General features: G+C 34.8%; 1 protein-coding gene across 2 annotated transcripts in view; it reads right to left on the bottom strand.

The window, feature by feature from the left end:
• PDXDC1 (pyridoxal dependent decarboxylase domain containing 1) overlaps nucleotides 1-21433 on the bottom strand; it is a 32501-nt gene that overhangs the window by 10647 nt on the left and 421 nt on the right. For both annotated transcript variants that reach the window (XM_085302698.1, XM_085302689.1), the window contains exons 2-14: nucleotides 14917-14990; nucleotides 14317-14379; nucleotides 13478-13561; nucleotides 12401-12547; nucleotides 9831-10020; nucleotides 6769-6837; nucleotides 6198-6276; nucleotides 5312-5396; nucleotides 4509-4557; nucleotides 4302-4403; nucleotides 3926-4051; nucleotides 2583-2633; nucleotides 1300-1363 (exon numbers count right to left, since the gene is read on the bottom strand). In XM_085302698.1, coding sequence (XP_085158824.1) covers nucleotides 1300-1363; nucleotides 2583-2633; nucleotides 3926-4051; nucleotides 4302-4403; nucleotides 4509-4557; nucleotides 5312-5396; nucleotides 6198-6276; nucleotides 6769-6837; nucleotides 9831-10020; nucleotides 12401-12547; nucleotides 13478-13561; nucleotides 14317-14379; nucleotides 14917-14990 — 1183 coding nt within the window. The remainder of the gene's footprint in view (nucleotides 1-1299; nucleotides 1364-2582; nucleotides 2634-3925; nucleotides 4052-4301; nucleotides 4404-4508; nucleotides 4558-5311; nucleotides 5397-6197; nucleotides 6277-6768; nucleotides 6838-9830; nucleotides 10021-12400; nucleotides 12548-13477; nucleotides 13562-14316; nucleotides 14380-14916; nucleotides 14991-21433) is intronic.

The raw sequence follows: 21433 nt of genomic DNA, 5'->3' as shown, positions 1-21433 counted from the left end.
TTTTTTTTTTTTTTACAAAGGTATGATGAACATGACAAATATGAGGAATAAACAGAGTTGGATATATTAATTCTACGAACAACTAAGAAAATACTTCAAGATGTTGAAGTTCAAATATCCCTACAGAAACAGAAAACAATGTTTTCACAAAACAAACATCCTGTAATAGCAAGCTGCAAAATTTAATTTGGTGTGTTGGTGAACTACATTTTTAATAATTGCTTTCTGTTTTAAAATAAACAAAAATAATTTAGGACTATAAGCCCGTTATATAATTTAAGGGTTATTTAAGGGTTACAGTATAACTAATTTAATTTCTTATATAATTAACAAATTATTTAAGGATTTATAAGCCCATTACATACACAAAATGTGTGTCAATGGTTAAACATTTTACATGCTTTAAATTTGGGTGGGTGATTTTTCCCTAGTAAAGTTCTCTGAGGTCTTTTATCAACAAATGCATCAATATAAAAAAATATCTCTTAAGTTATTTCACTGGATCAAGATGAGTAATCTTGTCTTTTAAGTGCAACCACAAAATGGATTAAAAACAAAACAACCCCTCCACATGCCCAACACAAAAAAAATCCAAAGACAATTAAAATCCACACTCAATATGAAATTTCAGGATTTTTTTTTTTAAAGCAGTCCTTCGCCTCAACCCAGCTATTTCCCCATGCTCAGAGTGGGCACATACAAACAGCACAACACCTCTGGCATAACTGACGGGCCAGCTGACTGATCACCTTCCCGGGCCAGCACGTCCAGACAGGGATGTTCCGCTCAGAGCTGCACGTGCTGTGGCTGCTATACCCACGACAGGTTTTACAGAGCTGCTCCTATTGTGCTCTCCTATTTTTAAAACTATTGCAACAGTAAACAATAAAATACAAAGACAGTCCTTGTACCTACCCACTAAAATAATACAAGAAACATAAAGCCTGAATAAAATTAAGGAAAAAAAAAAAAATCTTCCCTCATCAGTGTACTCAAACACAGCTTGCTGTGTATGGAAAGTCCAAGACCAAAATCCTACGCAAATCTTTCTCCACTCAAGGAGGCAGAAAATGACTTATGAAAATTTAAAACATTGCAGCTTATTTAGAATAAGAAGTTATCATATATATGATATGATAGTCTTTCACTAGATTGTGACCTGTATTTACAGCCTTTTTTAAAAGCAGATTACACAAGAAATGTGTACTACATAATATTTACCTAATCAAATTAATTTTGGAAATTAACAGTTTCAAAAGCATGCAGAGGTCTGCCCCCCCCCCCCAGTAAATCGCATACCTCTATTTGCATAGTCCTGGAAGAACTTGAATACAACCACTGGAGAACTCAGTTCATCTTCAACCTCAAAAATAATAATTAAAAAGTGTGTGAAAATACTTATATAAGAGATTTAACATTGAATATACCCTTTTAGATTACTGAGCAAAGCACATTTTATTTAGACTGCAATAAAAATGCTCAGATTATCTGAGTATTAGAAGTTAACCCACTAAGAGGAGGAGTCAATGAGTCAATGTATCTGCAAACACAGGAAGTAAATGATTATTTAATTAAGCAGAACTGTACTGATCTAAGATATGCATAACTGAAGTTTGGATACTATAAGGCAAGAAACAAGCACACTCATTTATATACCATAGTGAAGAAAATGTTAATTTCGGGGGGGGGGCAGCTAAATAAATTTAAAGAAAATTCTCTTAGAGATTGCTCCAGAACCACTGGAGAATTTGAAGAGAGTTCCAATGGGACTAACAAAATCATAACTGATTCTGCTTTGAGGTAAGGCAAGAAAAATGGACAGGGCCACTTCTGGAGATAACTGTTGCTATGTTTCACAATCCTGCAAATACATGATTTATCTATCTAGGTAGAAGGAGGAAGCGCTACAGTAATTCAGACTCCCAAGATCTCGTACGATCTTTGGAAAACAGTTTTTGCAAAAAAGATTATTGTCACTCAATGATCCATGGAATATTTACTGATGCAGAAAACTAAGTTGTATACATTTATATCAAGTGTCAGTTACAAAACAAAAAAAGCCCACTCTGCTGAATAGGACACCCCCTCACAAAAACTGAATTAGAAATTAATCCATTAGGTGCAATTTCTGAAGTACTATTTCTACTGTAAAAGCCTCAGCTGGGATAAGTATTTTGTGCATGGATTTCAGGGGCTCACAATATCATCTCAACAGCAAGATAAGATGCAGTCAGTATATAGTCAGAGATTTACAGAAACTACCTTCATAAAAACACTGATTTGTTCAGTAATATGTTTAACTAAATCAACCTCTGAAAACGTTTCTGGATGTTTTCCTGTCAACTTGACTGAGTAAAAGAGGATGCAGCAATGGACAAGTACAATGTAGAAGCCAACAGATGTTACACACAATGAAGTTGCACAATTCCATTGAACGCTTGAAATTAAGAAGATATCAAGCACCTTCAAAACAATGGCTATGTTTTGATAAAACTTCTCAATAAGTTCTTATGAATCAATGTTATTCTTATTTAATAGCCAAGACTGAGCTGTACAACCAATGTATTAAATGCAAACTGTACCGAAGTTTTAATGAAATCCAGGTTTTTCAAGTTTTCCAGCAACCTTTGGCTCTAGAAGATCATAGCAGAAGGGTGGGGGGGAGGAGGAGAAAAGAGACACAAATACATAGTTTCAGAAGTTGAAAATTATTCGTATGAACATTAGTCACCACTATCATTTCAGTATGTTAACAATTCCCTATGAAATGTCAGTGACATACCCAATTCTTATTTATAAATATTTAGAATATAATGGAAAAAATATTGAATATTTTTAGTAAAACACATGCTATAAAGTGCTCTTTGTTAAAATAAAATCTCAGTGAATTGAGATAACATCTCTGAAACTTTGTCAACTAAGCAAAGCCTAGTGTGTAGCAGAACCAACAATTATTCTTCTCCAAAGCTACCACAGCAGTTTGTAACAGCTTCCTAAATTATTTTCATTAGAAAAAACATTCTTACAAAGTGGTCTAAGACTATTAATAGGCTGTTATAGAAACAAAGATCACTCTTAGATGCCTGAAATCTTAATGACTAATGACATTTTGTCACCCTTTAGGTCTTTTCGTGCCAATAGCTTCTTCACTAGCCACTGCAGAAACTTTCTATTTCCCACAAAACCACCTCTTTGCCATTCTTTTAATTTTGAAGGCAGCTGCACATTTAAGAGGAAAAATGTACTGGCAATAACCAGTGCTTTTTTTTTTTTTTTTTTTAATGGCATATTACACTGGACCTTCACTTTTAATGAATAAGGATTCAACATCAAAATAGTGCATCTGTCACTATTTGAGGAATTGTTTTGCAATCTTTTGTCAGGTGTTTATAGTTAACAGTCCTTTCAATGCAATGTATAGCAGAGTACAAAAATAAGTGTTTCTCTGAACAGGTTTCAACTAAAATAGAAAAAAAGAGAAGTGATAGAAAAAAAAAGTGTAAGCATATAGTTTTGAAAGGACAAATTATTTCTCATGAAAAAAATAATAAAATCTGAAATTTAAGAACTAAAGCACATCCTTTCCCCCAAACATTACTACTCTGCTTTCATAATTTGTTTTTAAACACAATATGAACTAATATGCTAAATCATCAATGATTTCCGTATTTCCAGTTCAGCCTTCTACAATGCATCACAATAATTAAGTACATTAATAGCTATTATAATGGTGTTCCTGAATACAACTGTGTTCTGCAACAGCCACCTGGATATCACTTGTGCTATCATTGCTATCTAAACTTTTTTTTTTACTTGGATATTCAAGCTGTTAAATCAGACAAAAAAGATTCTTAAGAATACTTCTTGATCCATAATCACAGAAGCAAAATATTGCTAAACGATGTGCCAACCAGCTCATGCTTACTAGTTGTGAGGCGTGCTTTATCCTCTCCACAATCCCATCGTGGCCCAAGTACTGCAAGGAGAGCCAGAGTGGCAGGGCACGAAGCTTCTCTACGGGCTGACTTGATGTAAGCCCTGCTGCTAAGGACTTAAAAAAAAATTAAAAAAAAAATAAAAAAAAGGAAAGAAAATAGACAACAGAAAGAATCAATGATTAGCTTCTCTCCCCCTCCCTCCAATTATCATCCATTCATTCCAATTTTCACCAACTACAGAATGCATCACAATTTAAATAATCTTTTGCAAATTGTTACTTAGATGCTTATGAAGAACAAAACACTATACCACAGTTGCAACTGGAGTCTTGAGATCTTAAGAATAACGGAAGTTAAACATACCAAAGAAGGATCCTCATGTCTGTAGAGTGTCACAGCAGGTACAGCTGGGAGACCCAGCCAGGAGCCCAGAGTAAGAGTCATGCTGTCACATTTCGTAGCAGCCTTAAGTTTATTACAAAAGGGAATAGAAATCATATATTCTTTGATTAGATCATGACCTTAAAATCTAGAGCACATTATGAGGTTGCTAGATACAGTAAAACATACCAGTACAGAAGAGGAGACATAACCCAAAGCCAGAGTTGCCAAATTCACACTAGAAAAATAAAAAGATTTTAACACTTTTAAACATTTAATCAAAGCATAGCATTTTAATCTTCACATTACATTTTTCATGCTGCTGTGTAAAGGTAATTTATTTTTATTCATTTTTTAAATATCCATGCAGTAGATGTTGCTATTTAATATTCAGAGATTGGTAATCTAAAACTAAAAATCCATTTCAACCTAAAAGTTTATCATTTCAACCTTTGGGGAATTCACCCGTCCAAGTGCTACCCATAGTTCAGCACCGATGCTGTACCAGAGATATACAGCATGTAAATAAATAAATAAACAAACCAACACCTAAAAGCACAGGAGTCTTCATTAACATTGTCTAACAGGTTCCAGTTCCTTTTCCTGTTGGTTTATTCCTCCTCCTTGTTACACTGCCCACTGCACTTGCAGCAGTCATCTTAACCTTCATTAAGCTGTTCTCTTCCACATTCCATCCTCCTTTCTCCTTAATAATCACCATATAATGTCTCTCCTGCATTGTCCTGTAAGTCTTCTTTCTTTCATATTCCAAGCTCTTCAAAGCAAGGACAAATAAAATTACTACCTGAGTAAAAGCAACCTACGCAGAAACAACCACTTCAGTTAGTTATTTCTGTATAGGTAAAACAATCTGTATCTTGTATGGTGACAAATTTAATAATGCTCTACTAGCTTGTTAGGTATAAAACTGTGTGCTATCCATTAGTCAGATTTTTAAATTAATATAATAATATAAATCTCAAGTTTCATACCCTTCTACATGGAGCCACATCTTGTACTGCTCACAAAGTTCCTTCAGTCGCCCAAGTTTATCTGTGTGCCCTGCTCCTGGTGTCCCTTTGTTGAAAAGGAATAGTTAGTCGCGAAGGATAACAATGCAAACTAGGACTTTACAGGAGAAGAGGATCTCTCATTCTGTTGCTGAAAAAAGTCACACGCAGGAATAGGAAAGGGGATATTTAAAAAGAGCTCACTATATCTTGCTTATTGTGGATAAATTAACAATAGGAACTCTAGACAAAATTAAAAGATGCATGCTTTGCTGGTCAACATATATTAAAATACTTGGAAAATTACATGCTAGACATTCAAAAATCCAGCAGCCTCAGTTAAGAACTGAAGAGATTTTTAATACATTCAAAGTATGACTTCAACTAAAGAAATGGAAACCAAGATTAATATCATAAATATTTTTGCAAGTCCAAAGCAAGTAACAGTCACTTCATTCATACCTAAAGTAATTTTATTCATGGTCTGAGCAACAAGAGTTTTGTTCAATTATTTAGAGGAAAATATAATTTTTAAAGCTAAATTTGATGTCATACTCATTAAAAAATCAGAAGTGTTAATGTAAAATTGATTTTCAACACGAGATTTGGACTCATCGAAAAATAAACAAACTCCCTCTTCCCACCCCAACCCCACCTTTTAGTCATATACATCAACTGACAAACAGAACAATACAATCCAATTTTGAATCAGTTACATTAATATCCCTCTGGACAGCTAATTATGTACAATCACTAAGCTATTCCTTAACATGAAACCACTAAGCTGTTTAAGAAAATATATTTTATTTTACATTTATGTGTTCATTAAATAGTGTGCTTTTTGTTATTGTTTGTTCATAGCACTTACCAGCATTGGCCACAAGCAACAAAGGCAGTTTTCCAGATTCAGCATCCTCTTTAATCAATCTGTCCAATAAAGCAACATCCTGTTATCAATAAGAAAAAAAAATATATAAATGCAAGTGTCAAAAAAAAAAAAAMAAATTATTTTTGTTGAACAGGAAAAAATAAGCTGAGTAGAACAGAACAACATTCTTAAGTTTTTTAAGCCAATCCCGATTAAATCCTTAAAAGCTTTATGACTTGTGCTTTTTTCCCCCCCAAAGCGCAAAAAACCACACTTGTGAGAAATAGAACAAATATATCGTGTACTTTGTAAACATATCTCTTACTATACACATTCTAAACAAGCTCTTGGACTGAGAAGTACTTTATGCAAGACCAAGATTTAAGCTGTTGGCACTGACGACCTCAGCCATGGAGAGTTACACAACGCTACAGAACGCTGTAGAGTTACAACATGGAAAACTTAGAGGTTGAAAATGTAAGCACATTAATAATTCTTTCCTAACAACATCCATGATGTTCACTTGACATTTCATAAAATGTAAGAGGCCTTGAGGAAAGCAAAAACTTACCATTTGATGTTGAGATCCAAACATAGTGTTACAAGGCACACGGCACATGCAAGAAAGGGGTAACCCCAGCTGCAATAAAAATGATGGAGTTTGAACAACTGAGTCATGCTTTAGGACACTCATTTCAAGTGTTTGCAGTCATACACAGGTTAAGCAACAAGACTAAGAAAATGGAAAATACAACAACAATAATAATAAAAAAAGCATTACATTTTAAAGCAAGTCTCCTGCTAAAATTTATGACCAGATTATTAGTGAAGAAAAGAACACAGGGGAGAAATGGGGGGGGGTGTGTCAAATTTTGGTTAACATATGAACTGCATACCATATTTCCAATGAGAAACATGCGCCTTGTATAACAGCCCACATTCATGCCTACTTTCTTGGCCACACTTCCATTAATACATCCTATAAACAAAAATGTCTTTTTGTCAAATATGCCAGGCTCTCCTGAAGGTTCATAGTCACCTTCTTACTGAACAGACAGCTTTCTGCCTACTTGGAGCACACTGCTCAGATGGCTATTCACGCTAGCAGGCCTGAAGTTCTTCCTTTTCTTTGAATGCAAATGTCAGGTATATCTTCCTCTATTAACATGAAAAGGGAAAAAAAATAAAAATCAAGGTCTTTCCTACAGTTCAACCTTGAATTTTGACCTGGAAGATCACTAGAAAAGTGAAGTCTAGTTGATCACACTCACCACTTTGAGCAGAAGGTTCAGTAAATTAAGTCAACTCTAGTTATCGATCAAGTTGTGTTTATCCTTTCTTTTAAGAGAAGCTGAATTAATATCTGGCTACTCTGGTCCAGTGATCTCCTCTACAATATATACATAGCTTCTCAAAAATCAAAGATAAACAGCACCACTTTTAAATTCAGTGACTGCCTGACAAAGGATAGGTCAGCTTGTAAATAAAAAATAAGGTACTACCATTATAAGTAGTAACTGCTCTATACTCAGAAACAAAAGTTACTCAAAATACTGGGTCTTGGTAGTATTTCTTGTATTAAGAAATTTCAGTCAAAAACTACATGCAACACTCAGCTTACAAAAGACACCAACTTATTCCAATTAACTTTTACTATCTTTTTGCACAAGACATTTTTGGCCAAAAAAATTTTTATCTCTAATAGCACTTTTATTCCTCTGCAGTCTGCATTTAAAAAAAAATGCCCCCACTATGTCCTTAACAGAAATATGAAGAAATAGCAGCAACTACTGGAAAAGAAGTATTGAAATTCTCTCCTCTATCATTTCCCAATCTTCTAGCTTTTATTACCAGAATAATCAATGTCACTGTAAACGTTTATCACAGCAAGAAAAGCAAGGGAGGGTACAGCTGTCAACCCACCAACACTCCTCCTCTATCCACTAAGGAATCCTTATCTACCCAATTTTCTTCTTCCCATGTACTACCCAAAGAAAGTTTCCAGAGCCCTTTGCCACCTTCTTCCCTCAATTTTAATTGAGACACACACACACTCCTCTACCAAAAGCATAAGCTCTGATTTCAAGAAGCTATTTTTTCCCCTCTGAGAAGCCTATTTAATAAAAATAAATAATTAAATAAAAACTTTGCCAGAAAAGCAATGTAATGTGACATTAAAGTCATTTATAATTTCCATTATTTGTGATGCCACACTCTTCCTCCAATGACTTGAAGAATGAAGGCTCTAAGACTGTAAGCCTTCACTTCAGTCCATGTTAAGTTTAAAAATATCTGTAGCCCAATGAATGGTAGGCATACAAAAGGAAAGTGTTTGCCTAATAGTTAGCTTATTTAGGTCTGTAAGCATTTGTGTAAATGAATGCTTGAAAAAGCTACAAGTTTTAAATGCAATTAGGAAAAACTGGATTTGTTTAAACTAGACTTTTTGTTGCTGTTGTTTGTTTCAGTTCTTACTATTCCAAGCAAAACTTTTCTGATATTGGACCAATACAGTCTACTTCTCCTAGACTGTTTTCTTTTCAAAAACGACAATGTATTGGCAGTAAGAGTTAAGATTAAGAGGAACCATTCAGAACAATTTTTACAATAACTAAGTGTTTGGAAATCTTGCACTTTAGAGAAAAAGCGCAATGAAATCTAGAAACAATCGCCAAAAAAACCCCACAGCACAAATACAACAAAAAACTAGAGTGTAGTATATAGGTTCATTTCACTGGAAATATTCAGAAATTTTTTTTCCTCCCACTTTATCATTGGTGCAAAATACAGACTGCATATGCAGCCCAAAAGTATTTTTTCCAGATAAATGTTTTTAATTAAAAGGTACAGTCTACTACAGCTACTGAGGTTATTTACAGTTCGGATTTCATCTGTCTACACTTTATAGCTGTGTCAGGCATGTCAATTAATAAAGCAATACCAACACTGTTTAACAGTTTAGCATTACTAGCTTGCATGTATTTGACTGGTGTCAAAGCATGTTTTTTTCACTTTAACCAACTTCAGATTTCTACCTCCTCATTGTGTTAGTGCTGTTCACATTGCTATTGTTTATGCCTTGAAGAAAAATAAATGAATTTTCAAAAACATCATGGCAGCTCTGCTTTTCTTAAAATTGAAATTTTTTGAAGCCCAGGCTCAGTTTTCATTCTTCATAATGCCCCTGTTCATACTCTCGTTCAAGAGGCAGACACATTATCTTCAATCTTAGAAAACGTAAATAACAGTGTAAGCTATAAAAATCTATTATGTTCATAGAAAGGCAAGGAAGAGAAGATAACAAAAGGAATCTGCTCAGCAGGAACACTAATCAGACAAGAACGAGCACACACATACAGATGGAACAGAAGTGCTGCAGAGACACCTTGCTTGGCGGATACCTGCCTTCAGCACACAGAGTAGCACTGGCAAAAGTCTGAAAGAAGCTCCACTGCTAACAATGACCTTCCAGGCAGACCCATCACTGGTCCCAAACAATTAACAAGAGAGTTGCTAGTATAAAATACCTTATATATATATATTATATATATATTTTAAATCTAAGCTTCCAACAGGCAATATGAAGCTGGACAGGTTTTACTTGCAGCTGAAACCCCAACTATTTCACTTTACCTGATTGCAGAGAGCTTGGCCCAAGCCCATTCTAGCTGCAGAACTAATGTATATAACAGGCTGCTTAGTATACAGCACATTAAATCCTTCTACTGTATAATCTTCATAGCGTGTGTGAATAACAAGTCGACAAATTTTTAAGAGACCTTCACGATCATCTTCATGATAATAAGCTGACCCATTTTCATACCTGCAAGAAAAACTGAGTAAGTAATGACAAGCAAAAACAATATCCAGTTTAGTTTTTAAAATATCACTGACCATCTAAGCAGCTTACAAGAGTGCAAAGGAGAAAGATAACAAAAAAAATCTTTCATTTTCCTAGAATAAAAGAAAACTTTCTTGAGACAGACTAACAATGAGGGAAGCCCAGTATATATTTTCATTTCAACTCATAGATGAAGTAAGAAAAATCACACACTTGGGGCCTTAAAAATTTCTTTTAAAGAGTTCAAAGCCTTCGCTCAGTAAAAGCGGGAAAAAAATAATTCAAAAGACAAACTCTATGTTTCACTTGGATTTAAAAGCATATGTTAATTCTAGTTTACTAATTTTAGAGGAGATGCAACATGACATTCTTCAATTGTAAGTTAGGAAAAATGGAATTAAATAAAATATGACAAAGATGGGCAGAAACTTTCAAACCTTGTTGTGAAATCACAAATAAAAGGTATCTTATAACACTCAAAACTACTGATGTCTTTTCTATTTTAGTAAGTTTGAAAATAAGACTACAATTCACTAAAATTTATTGAGTACACTGCAAAGCAACTGTCTAGAAGTTTTAAACACCTGAGTTGCATAAATATAGTTTTCCTCAGAAATACTTTTACTGATTTTATACTCTTTTTGCCTTTGAGTTGATTTATTGGGCACACTTCTTTGGGACTTTCGGGGTAGTTTCTACTTTCTGGGGTTTTTGGTTGGTTGGTTGAGTTTTTTTAAACTCTGAACATCAAACTCAGATCAGCACATTAACATTTACAATCAAGAAACATGAACAATATAACCAAAGAAGAGAAAAGGTACAATTGTTCTCTATAGGTATGATCTATCAACTATTGTAAGTACAGAAAAGGAAATAGCAACAGTGAGGGTAGGAGATGTATTGATTTATTAAGCGACTTGCAAGCTAGACTTTTCTTTTGGCACTTCTGCACATGTAAACCAGTAGTCTTGACAATTTAAGAGCAGAGTCTATCCACAAATTTAGATAAAGGCCCTGAAGCATCTTAGATTATCACCAACTATCCAGCGCACAAATACTGCTCAGCACTCCAGGGTTAACTCCAGAACGATGCACGTGCAGACATTTACTTCACCATCATACAACAGTTCTGTTATCTAACATGGTCACAGAGAAATCCCTCTAGCGAGGCTCACAGGCACAGAAAATATCAAATGGGATGAAGCAGCCCACAGCATAGTGCTGGTACAGTGCCGTGGTCTATGCACCACAAAGACCTGGGGACCACGATCCATTACGTATCCATTGTTAATACAAAAAAAAAAAAAAAAAAAAAAAAAACCACAACACCGTTGGATATTAGAACTAGATTCAAAACAGAAATATTTCCTTTTATTTGCTACACCACTTGGAGCACACTCTCTGTACATATTTCTCTCTCAAAACAGCTGGATTATCTGCAGCTTCTCAGAAATTCCATAGTTACACAGAGTTTCAAAATACTTAAGTCAAAGACTGATAATCATTGAATTTATAAAATAGATGAAGATAAAGGACGTTGAAAAGCTCATCTTCATATTACCTGTAATCCTAACGATTACATTAAGTTTCGTTATTTTTTTTACTGTTTCATCTTACCCTGTATTTAAAAACATCCTCTCCCCTAGCCCACTCCCCCAAAAAAAGAAACCCTAAAAGCCTTCACCAAAACAAAACCCAAACTCTCACCATCAGTAGCACTGGCAAGATTTTTTGAAAAAGTATGGCACTGAGAGGGAGAAAGCATTTTTGCTTTGGGAAGAAAAAAGAAATTCTAATCAGTAATATTGCCCTGCCCCTAATACCCACCCACCTACCAACAAGGTCACAAGATCTCCAATCTTCTCCTGTGGGACAGCTTAAGATATCCAGGTTGAATTATAAAACAGGCATTTATGAGAAATTTCACTCTACTAAAAATTTCAATAGTGTTACCTACTACATATGAAAAACTGAACTAGACCCCAGAAGAGCTCATGAAAAGATAACTGAAGAGGTCTTTTAAAAATGTAAAGTATCACAAAACTCAGCAACATAACATATGGCTCAAGAAACAAAAATTTAATTCAATGGTCAACAATCTGCCTGCAGCTGTACTTCAGCCCTTAATTCCACCATATATTTCTTATAAAATGATTTTTACAACAAATATATTACTAACAAATTCCTATCTTTCAACAATTTCTTTTTTAATATATAGTGCATCATATTTAAGGCCTTTCAAAGAATATTTGTAAGTGAATGGCAAAATAGTTTATTTTCTGGATATCCTCATATCAGATGCACATATTTTGTTAACAGTTACCACTACCCAATGATACGTAAGTTATTCACAATGACCCACCTGAAGAGCCTGCAAAGCCAGAGAGTAGTATCAGAAAGGATCCTTGTTGTAAGTTTTCTCAGTCTTTCCCTGTCCAGTACTGATATATAAGCAGCCAAGCTATGTCCCAGTAGAGCCATGTGACCCTGTTCTCCAACATTTTGCAGTCTGCAAGTCAGAACATTGTATCAGAGTAACTGTCAACTGAACATAGGTCATGAATATTACAGGATTTTAGGCTAGCCTATTTTTACTGTAGACTGGCAGAACTTGCCAACAAGCAACTTTAAATATTTATCAGAATGAAGTACAGCACACCACAGCGACCCTCCTGCCATTTTGTATTAACATACTAAAATCCTAGGGAAGACAAAGGCACCTGCACTTGATTTGGCCAAGCTACTTACGATAATCCTTCAGCTTCTTTTTACCTATTCTAGGGAAATCATAATGGGAGCTGAAGGCTTCCTCTCATCAGTCAGTATGAGTTAGAACTAAGCACCTTATCCACACTGGACTTCAATTTGCATTAACATGTACCTTGTTTTCCTCCTGCAGACAAAACCTAGGAAACTATTACTATCAAGCTTTCAAGCCTTCATTAATCTTTTTTTTGTTTTGTTTTTGAATCTCCATTTTTTTTCAAATGTTAATATTCCATGAACTACTGAAGATTAGTTAGTATTGTTTCAATTTTATGGAAAAAAGTGGAAGCCAACTTTTTCCTTTTTCTTAATCTAGAGAGAGGTAGGTTTTTTTTTTCAACTGGTCTTCAAAGTTTTATGAATATTTCACAAAATTCAACCTAAGACAGACTTCAGAAAGTAGAAAATAAAATCTGAGTTGTCACATCAGAACTAATTCCCTTGTACAATTCAATTTAGTAATTGTACTAACTTGATGAAATGTCACAATTTTAAGAAAATTAAATCTAACGCATTATTCTAGTTTACTAAATAAAGTAATTAAGTTGCCTTAAAGTAGTGGTTGTACACTATATCTACATTTTAAAATGCTTAAATTTATAAATTCTACAATAATCACAAATAGTAACAAAACGGTGTACCTTCCACATACAACAACTCAAAGTGGCTTTACCTGTAGGCCTGTGAAGACTCTTCCTCCTCCTCTCCATGCATTAGGTTCTGAACTAACTGAAGTATGCTCACCATATCCTGGCCACTGGCAACCCGGGGCAAGGAAACAAGACCATATCAAAACAAGAGGTAAGTACCAGCATCTAACAACCAGGCCACTTAAAACACTGCACAGTAAGACATGAAGGCAACACTAGGCTCTATTTTACCAAACAGAGTACAGCAACAAAAAAAAATATTCTTAGTTCCCTGAAAAACAAAGTCATAAGGCAATGTTCCTGTATCAATCAATTCAAAACTCTTAATTATTAGAGTAGCACACTTAATAAAGTATCAACTTGGGCTTCCCCCCCCCCCCCCCCCCCAAAAAAAAAAAATCACTGAAATCCAAGGATTTGGACTGAAGAGCTTGACTTTACAACAATTAACTGTTTATTACTATACAGCAAAATAAGATATTTGCTAATCATTCAAGTTTCTCACAGGCTCCAGTTTCAGCTTAAATTCAGCATATCTCTAAAACAATTATCTACAAAGATCAGTTTCTAGGAAATACAAGCTATTGTACAATACAGTTCAGACTTCTAAAATTATGCACTCCAACACAATAAAAAATGGAAAGGACTTAAAACTCTTCAAGTTATATTTTTCCAACTAGAATTTACAGTAGTGCAAGAACTAATACACTTAAAGTTCAGTTTATGTATATAAGGCTGTCAAATAGATCACAAATTTTCTTAAGTGTTAGCTTGCACTTATGCAGGAACTGCTTGCAGAGCAGAATCTATGACAAATTTACAGACTACAGAAAAAGCACTATCTAAAATCATTGTAGCCTACCTGCCTTGGAGTGGTCCAGGAATATCCTTCCGTGTATATCTCTTTTCATTTTCTTCCTCTTTTCTAAATGACAGATGCAAGAACAAACTACCATATCCAGTTTGTATTATATATGTAGTTGACTTTGATTCACAGAAATACATACTAACATGTTTTGCAACCTATGACTTCACTTAAAATAGTTTTGATGAATAAACTAAATAAAATAAATATAGGAAATTGGCTCAGATGGAAATAGAAAGGGTTTAAAAGCTTTGTAACTCTTTTTAACTCTTAAAGAGAAAATGTCAAACTTAGTGAATGGTCTCATACATGAGGGAAAAGCTACTTGTATTGCAATAAGAAGAGATTGGACACCTGAAAAAAAGTCGCTGGATTCATTCTGAATACTACAGAGCATGCACAGAAATATATACATTTATTTTAAAAACTCCATCATTTGCTTAACAATGGTGATTTGTATAGGTGTAAACTTCAAATTACAATACGTTCTTAAGCTACTAAGAAAAAGAGTTCCATCTGCTTAATGACAATGACATTAGTAATAGTCTCCAGCACAGCACAGTTATTGCTTTTGTGGTTGTTATTCTTTATACATACCTTTGATTGTCTTCTAGCATCTTCATTGCTTCATTCAGATTCTTTCCCATCTCTGCTAGAGTAGGGTCGACCATCTTTCAGAAAAAGAAAAAAAAAAAAAAATCAGAAAAGACTGATAAACCATCCATCTCACTAGTGTGCCCATATCCTTGATAAAAATTAATGCAAGAGGCAGATGCTTTTCAATTATTCAAGGCATATTCTTTTAAAATAGTATCCTGAACTCAGAATACACAAAATGAAAACATGTAACAGAGTACAGAAAACATAACGGTACCCCCAATGCAATTGCATTTCTTTCAGTGGAAAAAACTCATTTAGAAGTTATCCTTTCATTTCACCTGAGAACTCGTATTTCCATACTAAACACTACTATCTTCTGAGCTATCACTTTGAGGCCAGGCTACTCCCTGACACTTTCCGCTCTCTTACGATACATCAAAAAACAAAAACTCTAGCCTCCCTGCCATGGTAGTAACTGGAAAAAGACACAAGAGGAACAAAGCCTGATCACCGGATAAGCAGAACATTATTCCTACTCATTACCTTCTAGAAAAGTTGCTGTCTGGGAAGCTAAACATTAAAATTTTGGACTAAGGCTGGTCTTCAAGCATTCTGATGCAAGTTCATAGGAAAATAATTACACAAAGTGAAAGTTTGTGTTTTCAGATTATCAGTTCAACTAAAAGGCATTCAAACATATTCAAGTATAATTTCTAGCAGAGTTAAAAAGAAAAGCCAGTATTTCTTAACTGGGGAAAGCAAGATGTTGTTAAGGCTGCTCTAGCCAAAGTAGAGGTAAAATGGCAGTTCTGTAAGACAGAGCACAGACATGATCACAAGTGTCATTCAGGTTTACCTATTGAACTTAGACAACAACACTTTTCAAAACAGGTGTGAAATCATCTCAGCTAAATGATCTTACAAACTTATTTCAAGTACCTTTAAATCAATTTGTAATCTAAATTTGAGAAATGCCCTTTTAACAAGACAAAAGGGAAAAAACAACCTGCAGCTGGCTTAAAGATGACGGACATCCAACAGTTGCAGCCCTCTAGCTACAAACAGGTTAAAAACCCAGGATTCATTGCTGAAACCAGGTAACAACACATACTTGTTAAGGAGCCTGTGCAGATGAAAAGAACTTTAAAAATCATTGAACGTAGCTCCTACGAACAAGCTGACAAACTCAAAGACCAGCAAGTAGTTCATATAAAACAAAATCAATTTTGGGGAAAACATGTCAATTAAGAACTTTAAACCAAACAGCCTGGTCCCTAAACCAAAGCATCTAGTAGTTGACCCTTTAGGTTCTTGCTAAGTTTCAGGGTTTATATGTTTTTAAAAACCAAGTCTCGAACAGGTCCAAGTGCGTTCAAACTTACACAAGCCATGCTGTATAGATACAGTGGCTTGCTTGCTAAGGCAGCTAGTTGAGAAACAGTATTGCCCGAAGTCTGCACGTTTGCCACCAGTGGCAGTCACAGGGCATGCGTGCAACACAGGCAGGTACATTTGCTCATGCAGAAGTAGGCACAAAAGTAAATTTAACTGCAAAAGGAGTGTGATTAATTTACATGAGGATTTTACACTATTTTCATCTGTAGGACTGATTGGGGGGGAGGGGAAAAATCAGTTGAGGGTTACCATATATTCAAAGACTATTTTTTAACTAAAATATTTAGAGAATTATCTCATGTTATAGCAAGTGGTAGGTGGCTGGAAGAATCAGTAGCCAGGCATGGTCACACTGGATCACACCAAACTGATAGCTCTGCATTCTGTTGCTTTAGAAATGGCCAGTAACAAATGTTTAGCAAAGAAAGTGCAAGTATTCAATAATATTTTCCCACAATAACTCTCAGCACCTAGCAATCTACAGTTTTCAAATATTCTAAGTGACAGATCTGTGTTCAATAGCTTTTACTGTTTTTAAATCCATAATGTTGTCTTTTTTTTAAAACCCATTTATACTGTTGGCTTCTACAAAACTCTGTGGCTATGAGGTTCACAACTTAAGTATGTACTTTTTGAAAAATAATACAAGTATGTGAAGTTCAAAATCTCATCATGGAGTTTAAAAAACAAACACACAAGTATTTGATAGTGACAATACAATATATTTAACAAAAAAAAGTATGATCATTGATAATATTTCCATATTCAGAGGTTTCTCTAGGGTTGCACCATATCGAAGAAACTTTGAAAGCTTACTTAAAGTCTCCCAAAAGCAAAACTGATTTTTAAAGGGAGGACTAGATATAATTTATTGATTATAACAGCTTCTGTTGTGAGATGGTAACTGCCTTCTAGCCATTTATCATATTTTGTTGTTATTTGCTTAAATCTTTCTCAGCACTGGATGCAAAAGATTCAAACATCTGCTCCAGATGATGCTATAAGAAATAGAGACATTACAAAAAAAGTATCTGAGCTACTTATATTTGTTACTAACACATAATTCACCTGCTGGAGTCACATCAGATACAACAGCTTGCATATGCTTCTCTCGCAACTCACCCCATCTCACTTTCTAATGTAGCCATTAGAAACTGTAGCCTACTTTCTAGCCATGCATGAATCCCTTCTGCTAATAAGCAGACAGAATAAGGATGTAACATACAATTTAAAAGTGATTTTTCTACCACAGAATATTACTCTAAGTTTCATAGAGTGCTATGAAATTCAGCAAGCCTTTGAATTCTGATATAGGTTTAACTTAAGGGAAAATAAATCCCTTCTGTTGTTTTTTTTTTTTTTTTTTTTTTTCCTCCCAAGTGCTAATTGGATACACAGCAACTTATTTTCTCCCTTGAATCATAAGAAGCCAAAAATCCCTACTACTGCTGTATGCTGAATTTGATGTATACTTTTCCTCCCCAGCTCACATAAGCAAGGGTGTGGAGGTGGAAAGCAGATCAGCTAGTGTGAGCTGGCACTCACTTCATAGACATTATTAGCTCTAATATTTTTTGACTCCCAATACCAGCAGTAGTTCCAATCTCTATCAAGTATTAACAAATAGAGCCAGACATCTGACTTAGAAACCACTGCAAAGGTCTCCTAGCTTATGGAGAAGCAGCAAAAATATGGAAAGAGAAGAAAGGAGGAGTGAGGGAAAAAGATAAATAATGCTTTATTCTTTCATCATAAACATTATATTAGGAAGTAAAAGGAATAAAACAGAAGGACAGAAATGAGTGGAAAAAATACCGTAAATTTGAAGAATCAATCAACTCTAAGTTTGTGTCTCTGCATATTAATATAAAAGCCAGAAATAAATTTGTTAACGTTTCTCCTTTGCTAAAAAGAACCTTAGAACTGCAAACTGGGAAACGGCTACAAGAACTGGGACACTATTTGCAGAATCACCTCAGAAACTGAAATTGCCTACATAAACCTTAGCTTCTGCACTCATTCCTTCCTCTGGAATCAAAGGAGTCAATCTGATTACAGGTAGGTTTCTGATCCTTTGACTGGTTCAGTTACAAGACATAGCGGCCTTTCAAGAGCTAAGGAGGGAACAGCACAACTTCTTTCCATTCAGCATCCTGCCACCTCTTGCCCCCTTTAGTACTTCAAAAAACCTGATCTAGTTTACACTGATTCTTTTTTATCATGTTACCTTCAAAATGTACTAACCCAGCAAAATTTGGTTGGCTTGCAGTAAGTCTAATTTATGTTTACTTCTGAATTTTGTACTGAATTCTTTATTATTTTTAAAGCACTTTGAACTGTAAACTATTTCTTGTTTAAAGGCAATACGTCTGACCACTGAGTCACTTGGTAAAATCGGAAGGATGGGGGGTCATCTCTAGTTGCGGTAACACTGAAGGTTAATTATAAACTTAGAAATGAAAATATTATTGCATATACCGATGCTTTTTAATCTTAATTTTGCATTCTCAGTGGGCTGTACCACAGATGTAAGAAAGAAACAATTAAGTCTACTGTCAGTCTGCAAAAGTAAACTATTGCATGTGCAGAGACTCACAGGTGTAGCTAATTAAATATTTAATTAAAAATATATCTCATTTTTACATTATGCTATTACATTTGCTTAGAAAAAAAAAACAAAAACTGTTCTCAGCAGTAAATTAGTCTCTAACCATAATCAGTTTATTCTTCAGCCAAAAGAATATTATGTTTGTTCACTAGGCTAAGAAAAATTAGAGATAGCAACAACAAAAAGCAACAGCTTCATGATTACTAACCTGAAATGAAAAAAGTATCAAATACATTTAAGCAAAAGCCTTACGGTAATATGCTCTCTTTATCCTTACCACTTCCCTGAAATGCAGCAGAATTGGAACACAGGTCTGCTGTGGTAAGTTTTTTGTAAAGTAACCAAGATTTAGGGTAACTAATACAGTTACAAGAGACAAGAGTCCGAGGCTGGTTTGAACAACAGCAATAACAACAACCACCTCCCCCCCCCCAAAAAAAAAAAACAAACAAAAAAAACTTTTTGATATTTAGGAACATTGTTCCATAGTGTTGTGGAGTCAGCAAGAAGTTTCAAAGAAAGAATTTGACATGTTTTACCAGCATCAAAGATCAAAGTCAATCTGAAACTTAAAATGTTAAAATCCTTCAGAAGATTTGTCACTTATGTCAAAATACAAATGGAGGTACAGGCAAACAAATCACAGACCCATTCGCCAAACTCATTCTGAAATTAACACAGGCTTCCAGAAGAACTTGAAGTTTAGACAAAAAGGATTTCTGGATCTCATTTAAAGTTCATCCTAACTCTCATCCTATGCCACTTCTGACACACAATATTCATACATTGAAACAAAGGAGATCATTTGTCTGATAAAACAAAGAAAATCTATAAGATTAAACTACCAGAATGGTGGTGTGCGCACTCGTGTATCATATTCTACAGGTTTCACTTGTAACCCTATCACACAGTATTTTCAACTCCCCAAAGGCTTTTCATTTAGTAATAATAATAATAAATCTACTTTTTAGAATTTGCACAAAAGTAATGGCGGTGTTTTTTGATATTACCATGTATTATAGATCATCAGATGATTCTACCAAACTGCCTTCTTAGTTAAGAAAAAATAATACACAATTTTGACAAATGTTAATACAAGTTAAAAAGTACTTATCCCAGATGTCCCAGTAAGTCATATGTGTAAATAAATAAAAAGGAGAGAATACACTGTTCAAATAAAAGACAGTTTCAGATATATTATGATAATGCTTACATTGGCACAATATAAATGGATGTGCATTCTTTGAGAGCAAATGCGTTCCATTTGGGATGAATTTCAGATTTAAGGAGAAGACTTCTAACATACCAAATAAAGTACAGATTTTACTGATACACAACAATCCTTAACCACTTCAAGAGAGCACTAACTGTTGTGGCAAGACGACAATAATTAATCATAATATTATATAGAAGACAACTTTCATCTTGCAAGAGGAAGAAAAAGCCTTGTTAAACAAGAGAGGAAGTAATATAAACAATAATCCTTCATATGTATCTAGCTATTTGCATATAGAAAAAAAATTGGACATCTAAGTCCAATGGGCCCTCACCATTACAGACTACTGCTCACATCAGAATACAAACAGCCAAAACAAACTTTTACTCAATTAAGACTTTTAAGCATTCAAGCCTTAAATGGTGCTTTCATAACTTTTTAGGGTGACCTAGTCAATCAAAGTTTACAAAGATTTTTCCATGCTACACAGCAAACATTTTGAGAAAACATTTGTAATAACATGTATTCTTTAAATATCTTTGCATATTTTACCATTATTAAGTGGCCTAAGACAGAAAACATGTCATAGTCTAAACTAGTATATTAAGTCTCACTTAACTAATTTAAACTTTTTAGAGCAAGTACCAGTCACTAATGTTTGTTAGCACTAGTAAAAATCTTAATCTTTTAAAGCCTACTAAATACTCTTTAACATATTTTTTTCATGAGGATTTTACTACATCGAATTGTTCTGCTACCCAGTCATTAATCACATCTGAAAGACACTTTCTGAACTTCTTAGTGTTCATCTTGCTAGAGCCCATCCTACCCAACCTTGTCTCAGCGATTCCAAACCTCCCAAGGACTGATTGTGCATAGCGAGGCAAAGGAGAAAGACGCATTAACTTCAGCACACAAAATAAAACTGTATCAAGCATATTCTATCCTTGAAGGCATACAAAAACGAGGATAAGCTATACAGAGCAGCCATTCCGTCCTCACCCCTAAAACAGGTCCCCGAAGCACAGCAGGTGCCATAAAGGTCAGCAGATGTGCAGCAGGTCCCGGATTACTCCACCGGAGCCTGACTGACTCACAGTGACAAAGGCAAAACAAGCCTTGCCCGTGACTTACGGTATTACAGAATCAATATTTGCCTTGTACCGTACATCGGAGGGGAGAAAGCGAAGGGCTGAAAACGCCTCTGATATCAAAGGGGAAAGAAGCTCAAGCAGTATTCTCCCCACTGCCTTGCTGAAGCTTAGCACTCCCAGGAAACAAACTCCATCTTAAAA

This window comes from Rhea americana, unplaced genomic scaffold (genome assembly GCF_003343005.1).
Source record: "Rhea americana isolate MKP2758 unplaced genomic scaffold, rheAme1 scaffold_10, whole genome shotgun sequence".
Classification (NCBI taxonomy): domain Eukaryota; kingdom Metazoa; phylum Chordata; class Aves; order Rheiformes; family Rheidae; genus Rhea; species Rhea americana.
Note: the sequence above shows the minus strand (reverse complement) of the source record. Positions and strands in the feature narration are given on the sequence as shown.